Source organism: Propithecus coquereli, unplaced genomic scaffold, assembly GCF_000956105.1.
Source record: "Propithecus coquereli isolate 6110/MARCELLA unplaced genomic scaffold, Pcoq_1.0 Scaffold228, whole genome shotgun sequence".
NCBI classification, from domain to species: Eukaryota; Metazoa; Chordata; class Mammalia; order Primates; family Indriidae; genus Propithecus; species Propithecus coquereli.
The window spans coordinates 3414722-3422464 of NW_012147819.1; the positions used below are offsets into that span (position 1 = coordinate 3414722).

At 34.0% G+C, this 7743-nt stretch overlaps 1 protein-coding gene across 2 annotated transcripts in view; it reads left to right on the forward strand.

The window, feature by feature from the left end:
* The window catches only part of GUCY1A3 (guanylate cyclase 1, soluble, alpha 3), a 68502-nt gene extending 66206 nt beyond the window's left edge, over positions 1-2296 (forward strand). For both annotated transcript variants that reach the window (XM_012645229.1, XM_012645230.1), the window contains one exon: positions 1910-2296. In XM_012645229.1, coding sequence (XP_012500683.1) covers positions 1910-2111 — 202 coding nt within the window. In that variant the 3' untranslated portion in view covers positions 2112-2296. The remainder of the gene's footprint in view (positions 1-1909) is intronic.
* Positions 2297-7743: the final 5447 nt, after the last annotated feature.

The window sequence follows — 7743 nt, forward strand, 5'->3', positions numbered from 1 at the left end:
AATGTTTAACATTAAATGTGGCTTCCTCAATATATTTATGAAACCTATGTAAATTTAGGACACAGAATACATACCCGCACCAAAAATAAATCCTTACCTTCAAATTTCCACTTCCGAATTCTAATCGGTGATTTAGAATGTAGGATTGTAATGACAATTATGCATTCTTTTCTTTTAAATGTTGTAAGATGTTTTACTTTTATTTCAGGGGACAGTATTCTGTATTTCTGTTTGCTTTTTTTTGAAGTAAGGAAAACAAGTAAACACTACATTATATATTGCTAATGTTTCAAGGCATTGGATTAATGATAGAGGCTTATGTGATGATTCAGGGATCAATAAAAACAAAAATGGCAGGTGGAGAGTATACATGAATGCTGCCCAGTGGAGGGTGGCAAATAGACCTAGAAACTCTTATTTGTAGATGTCTGAGAACATAGTGCTGGAGAACCAGGACTTGAATTTTATAAGAAGAAAGAACAAAGTGAATAAAGGAATATAGGAGACATAACTGAAAACAGGAGATTTGATGTAGTAATTTGGGGGAAATGGTGTCTGATCAAGAGGGAATAGAGAAAATGTGCACCATATGAGGACATCTAGAATCTTGCTGCCTTTCTTGGTGTTATGGTCATTGAGCTTTCATCTAAATGGTTTTATTTTTCTAAGCTGTCTTTCTTGTAAATTATGATTTTATAAAAGATGATTTTATGAACATTTCTAACTCCATAACATTCTAATTGTGTTTGTTAAGTTTCTTTAAAAAGCTTAGGATTTTCATTAGTTTTAATATTTTGCACATTACACATTCATTGATATACCAGTAAAAATTAGTTAATAGAATACCATGTTGTATTCTACTCGAGGTACGAGATTCTTGAGACATAGATTTCTATTCAATTGGTTTCTTCAGCCCATAGAAATTGTCACAGTACCAAAATCTAATTCTGCAACATCATTCTATGTCATTTAGACATGACATCACAGACTGGTAAGTAGAAGGCCCTGGTCTGACTGAGCAGATATGATAAATGATTTTCTGTAGAAGTTGGTTAAGAGCCCATGACTATTCAACATTTTTCATCCATGGCCTGAGTAGTAGAGAGAATGTAGTAGTTTAGAGAGAATGTTTATTAAGTTTGCATTTGGGAGAAAGCTAGGAAAGCAAATGGGAAGAGGTGCCAGTAACTTAATCAGTAAAATTAGAAATTAAAATATGTTTAGCATAATGAGCAAGTAGTAAATAATAAATAATAAAATTTGGTAGAACAGGTAAATTTAAGAAGAAAAAATGATGCTAATAACAATCAGTAAGTAGAGTGCTGGTGTTTACAATTAAATATCATTTGAGTCCTACTAATCTAGAATTCATAAAAATTCTTTTGGAAGATTCAAATATTGTTCTCACATCACTTTTATCATTTTACTTTTCTTTCACAATTTCTTGCCCATGATTACTTCTCAATAATATTTACACAATTAATGAATTGATAAACGGACAATGTCTTATCTCTTTCAACTCAAGAAGCCTTATTCAATACCATTATAGTTATGTGTGGATTTTTTGCTATTATTAGACCTTTGGATTATTTTGGTTTTTTTTTCACTATTGTGAATTGCACTGTTATATAGATTATGTCTTTGCAAAGATATTTTATAATTATTTACTTTTTCCAACAGGAGTGCAATACATTAGTTAATAGAATTTTCTTGTTATTGTGAATTTACTCCTCATTGTACTTCTGTGAAGATGTCTGTTAATGTCACTAGACTGCTTTTGTCAATAACACCTAAAATGGCTGGTTTATTAATATTCTCAGTAATATTCATGTATTTATGTTGTCTTCTTTTCTTCAGTGGACATTTATGCCAGTGTTAAATTTAAATATTTTTATTTTAATCTTTTCAGATTACTCAAAGACTGTCCTGGTTTTGTGTTTACCCCTCGATCAAGGGAAGAACTTCCACCAAACTTCCCCAGTGAAATTCCTGGAATCTGTCATTTTCTAGATGCTTATCAACAAGGAACAAATTCAAAACCATGGTTCCAAAAAAGAGATGTTGAAGATGGCAATGCCAATTTTTTAGGCAAAGCATCAGGAATAGATTAGCAGACTGTATACCTGTTCATTAGTCTTTGGGGTTTGACTCCTTCAAGGATGTGTAGAACCTCTGGAAGCACTTTAGGACTGCAGATGGCTAAAGAGCAGTATTAAAATTTCAGGAGCTAAGTCACAATCTACTGGTTCTCCCATTTAACATGACAAAAGTGTATTCAATTCAATACTCTTCTGCTTAAATACTCGTCAATACTCTTCAGTTTTTTTTTTTTTAAGAAACCTCAAAAGGTAACATTTTGGGGGATATTTCTGTTATATAACCATCATTTACAACCCGTACTCAAAATTCAGCACATTGTACATATATCAGATAATTGTAGTCAACTGTACAGAGTGATGGAGTCACCTGCAATCTTGTGCCCTGGTGGAATGCCACAGTTATTAAAGTGTGTTTGTGATAGTGTTGCCTTAAAAAAGCTTTTGAATAGAAATTACATTCTTTGATATCATAAATTCTTTCAACCTTTCAACTCTGCATTTTATTACATTTTTTCATTTAACTGTTTAGCTTATATAGGAAAACAGGCTGAGATTTTTTCTCTCTGTTGCACTTTCTTCCTTTTTAGAAAAGAAGCAATTAGGGGTTAGATGCAATATGAATATAAAATAGTTCTTCTGTAAATATCAAAGATTATTTTTAGTTCTTGAAGTTCAAAATATTCTCCATAACACTATGTGTCATAACAATAAATATTTCTTTTTGTTTGACATTGTTTTTTATTCTATATATGGTAAAGGCTATTTTAATTCATATTAGCATTTTAGTATCATAATAGCAAAATATTCAGGATAAAAGAGGTTTATAACCTGTATTAAAATGCAATAATATCATTCGATTTAATTTGGCCATAAGCACCATGGGAGTAAAGTAAGCTCCCAGAGGACCCATAAAGTACAGTAGTGAGACATTTGCACACGTGCACATATACACACACACTTGGAGTAATTTGGACCTACTTCAGCAGACAGTTTTCATTGCCATGCTGGGCCATATAAAGTTGCAAGAAAAAAATCTAAGTTCAAAAGTAAAAAGTAAAACTTGTTCTTTTTATTGATAGCTCATTTTTTAAAGTATCTGTATTGAACATTTTGGTGTATGTGTATGTACTAAGAATCAAGTTTTTGTCTCATTAAGTATATGTACATGAAGATTTTAATTCTAGCTAAAATATTTCAATGCCATTTTTAAAAGAGATTGTTAGTATTGATGAAGAAAATGATGTAGTGATTTCATTATGGCAATTTCTAAACATTTTTCTGGAGCTTGAATTTTTTTTAAAAAATGATGTCAGTCTAAATTCTCTATTAAACTAAAAAGTCTACAGAGTTTTGTTTGGGACAAGGATTTGATTTGAAAAAGAGTTCAACTTTAAAACAAGAAAAAGATGAACTTTATAGTTTTAAAATCAGTATTAGCAGAGCCACAGATATGCTGAACTCTTATTTGGGGTTCTGAGAAGTAACTCAGCTTAAAAGTTCTTTAACTATCTCCATTAGTCCTCAGGCTAAGCCCATGGTGATGTCAGGAATAAAAAGTCATTGCTGATTGACCTCCAGTAACCAAGGGTACCACTATAGATGCTACGATGATTACTATTTACTAAGTGTTACCCTAGTGAAGAATAGAACTGAATGTGTCTCATTCAACACCCACCCTACTATTGGAGAGTACCATAAGCCTTGGGAAAATAGGGTTACAGTCTTATAATTTTATGAAGTTAAATAAGTATTTACAAGGAAAATAAAGATGTAAATACATTTTTCTTCCTGGAACTAAACCCTTATTATAGGAAAATGATAGAAATTAAAGAAAATTAAAAAGCATAAAATAGAATATGATCTTCATCAATATTTAAGCAGACCTCAATTTGGTAATAATTTGTTACCTAAAAGTTTATAACTTAATTAGAATTCAAAAAGTACTTTCCATATGCGTGTGATGTATTAGTATACACAAACCTGCACACATACACAACAAATGGGGGAACTGGACATAATCACAGTAAAAAGCTGAGCAGAGTTCCTTGTGCTTTCCTGCAACTTTTCTATACATTTGGCATTTTATCTAACTAAAAAGTTACCAAAAATGTATTTTCCCAGAGAAATTAAATCATCTGAGATAGGTTCCCCAGATCAGCCTACACAGGCAGCTTAATGATGGAATAATCTGTGGACTTTAAACAAAAAGAAGGTACATTCCCATGAGAGAATGCATTCAAAAGTCACAATTTGGATTTGGATGCTAAAAAATTTTAAGAGTCTCTTTTTTCTCTATTTTATCTGGTTTAGGGTAGAGATCATGGAGACGTTTTTCAGACCAAGTAGCCAGGGCACAGACCATGAAGGGTAAATTCTCAAAAGAAGTAAGAGACAAAAATCAGAGCTCCAAGGTTAGAGTGGAATTGAGGATAGAGAAAAGAATGCACCAACAGGGTCTGTAACTGAGTAGGAGATGAACGATACTGAACCATGTTGCCAGTTACCTATTCTAAAAAAATAAGGTTGGGTCCCAAGACTGCTTCCCTATCAGCCTGTTTCTCCTGAGAACTCCAGGAGCTGTTCCTTCTGCTTGGGTTGTAGTTTCCATTCGTGACTTCTTGTCCTGTTATTTTGTGTCAAGTACACAAAATATTACTCCTCATATATATTTCTCAAGCAAGCATAGAGTTGTATTGAAGTTTTCTACAGATGCTTTGCATTAGGAAGCAAAGAGAAATATAGAGTTAAAATGTTTCTTCCCATTTTACTTTATCTTTCTATATCCATCTAGACTTTGTAAAAAAAAATGCCAAGTTTAGGAATTAAGAAAACAATTAAAAAATACTAATAGATTCATTTATTTATTTTCATGTATTCATTCATCAAGAGTTTATTGAATGCCTACTATGTGCCAGGGTAGTGCTGTATTTTTGAAATTTAGAGATATTATATGGACCATTCTATCAAGAAAGAAAATGAAAGACAAATATATGACAAACAATTACAAAATTCTGTGGGATCACAAAGTAGGGGCCTCAGTTCTTGGGGACTTACAGTTCACTTGGCAGAGATTGGGAAGGACATGGTCCAGGCAAGTGATCTAGCACACACAAAGAAATGGGGTTTTGGAGGGAAATGGTATATTCTGGACAGCCAGTTGCCTGGGATGAGTTGGAAGGGAAGAGAGTAAGTACGGAAAGACCACCTGGACAAAAATCATGAAGGGGGCTGTTTGTCATGTAAAGGTATGCAATTAATAATAATTAGTAGTAGTCTGTTTAATTTGTTCAAAGTAAGTCTTACAAAAGAAAAAAAGAAAAGAGAAAGCAAAAGAGAAATAAAGCCGACTCTTTGGTTTCTATCTCCCACTCCTATAGTTTTAAAGCTACTACAAAAGGGAGACATCAAATCTTAAAGGAAGAGAATGGTATGATCGGATGTGTGTTTTTGAAGGGCAGTGTCAGAAACAGCATGGATAAGGATGGGTAGAATGGATATTTACTTACAGAAATTACTAAATGAATATCTGCCTATGTCTCAAGGGGAAAATTAACATTATATCCTGGGTATTTTGCTGAAAATATGAATATAAAGCTTGGATGTTTGGCACTGGACTTTCATATCACTCTCAAGGACATTAGTCCTTCAGATCCTTTGGTAGGGAGGAAAGAAAAGTTGCTTCAGCATTTTAACTAATCTTTCTTCAAATTGCTTCTCCTTGACATTGCCAGTCACACTAAGGCAGACCCTGCCCAGGCCCGTCCTATATTAGATTAGGAGAAGGCATAGGATAGAACAGGGTGTTCTATGACGGACCTAGCAAATTAAAGAAATGAATGAACAGGAGTGTCTACTCCAAACAGTGCCTGAGGAATAGACATGAGTCCCCTGAGATGACCCAGCTGGGAAACTGCCCAAATGGAGTTTGCATGCAAAGCCCCAATGAAGTCTAGGGCTATATAATGCTTTAAGGCCGTATTCAAGGCCCTGTTATAGCAAGTGTTAATAGTCCCAAACAGAATGGGTTAATGAATTATTGCAGTAGTTTTAAGCGCATGGGTTTGACCTGCATAAATCATTATTAATAAGTGAAGAAGAATCTATTAGATACATATTAATGTAGATCAATAGATCACTACCCTTCACTGAACAGTAAAACATAGAATTTTTCACCTAATTGTCCATTTTGATGGTATTTCACACTTTAAATAGGGATACTGGGACAGTTAAATGAAGGCCGGCTTGAAGGGAGCAGGGATGGGGACGTGACATGTGTGAGAGGTGGGAGGGCAGTCATTAGAAGGGGCTGTGCCACAGGCCTCACAGTTCCCGCAAGGAGGGACTTACCTCCTCCAAAACAGAAACTCAGTGATGCAGGGAGGATAGGGAAGTGCAATTCTCGTGTTGAAACACAGGCTAAAAGCAGGGACAGCTTGACTTGTTAAGCAGAGAACACAAAAATGTCATTTTCAAACAAAATTTATAGTGTTATAGTGTGCAGTCTTTGGTGGGATACTTTTCAAGACTTGGGAAATCTTTCTGTCCTTTAGCAAGAAGGGGAACAATCGCTCTAGTTGGGAAAGCCATGAGCTTGTAGTAACGGACACTATTAGTTCTTTGTAGTCCTTGTTGAGTTCAGTTTTCTTCTGCTTTCAGCATGTAGGCTTCTGGGCTTTTTACGAATTATTGCTCACTTAAAAATATGTCTTTTATTATACTGATGGAGTGTATTCATTTGGTATTCTTATTTTAAGCCACTTCAAACATCGTACATTTTATTACCACTTACATTTCTCTTGAAGCAGCTTTGCTCTTAACTTAGCCACACCTGCACCTGTTTTGACCAACCCACATAATACACACATTTTTTCATGCAAAACTATCTCCTTACCTTCTTATTTATGCCCATTTCTTCCCATATTCAGGGTCTGCCAAAAAAAACACAAAATAGCAAAAGCTTTATCAATGCAAAGAGAAACAAACAAAAAAAAATGTGATATTCTGAAAACCACACATCTTTTACCATCAGTGCAGATTTGTTTCCATCATAATAAATCATTAGTTTCATGAAAATGTTAATATCTTAGATTTAAACATTTGAGTAGAAATCAGGACAAAATTTAAATGGCATAGGACTTAATTTCACATATTCTGGTGAAAGATTTGAGATAAGATCGTGGCTGCCTATTAAGTTTTTAAATTTTTTCAAGTATGTAATGTGAGAAAATTAAATCACAAATGAGCCTTCCAGAGTGTGAAGAAAATTGCTTGGCAGAAAATGACTTTGCATAATGCCCAAATCTTAAAGTATCTGCTCAGATATTTGTTTGAAATGCTGCCAAACCCATCTGTATTGAGGAAAGAACTATAAGGCAGTTTCAGAGAAAGCTAAAACAAAACAAAGCAAAAGAAAAATGCTATTATAGAAGTTGGATAGTCCGTTGTGTTAAGTATTGTACATCCGGAATAAGAGCAGAAAAACTGAAGCTCTTTGGAAAGTTATGGTGACAGTCGTCACGGAATTTGTGCCTTTAGAAATAGGGAGGCCCAGTGATGCTGGGGCACTGTTTGATCACAATGAGTGGCCTTCATCCCTGAATAAATTGTACCTTATAGAATTGAACTGAATGAAAATATATTAGCA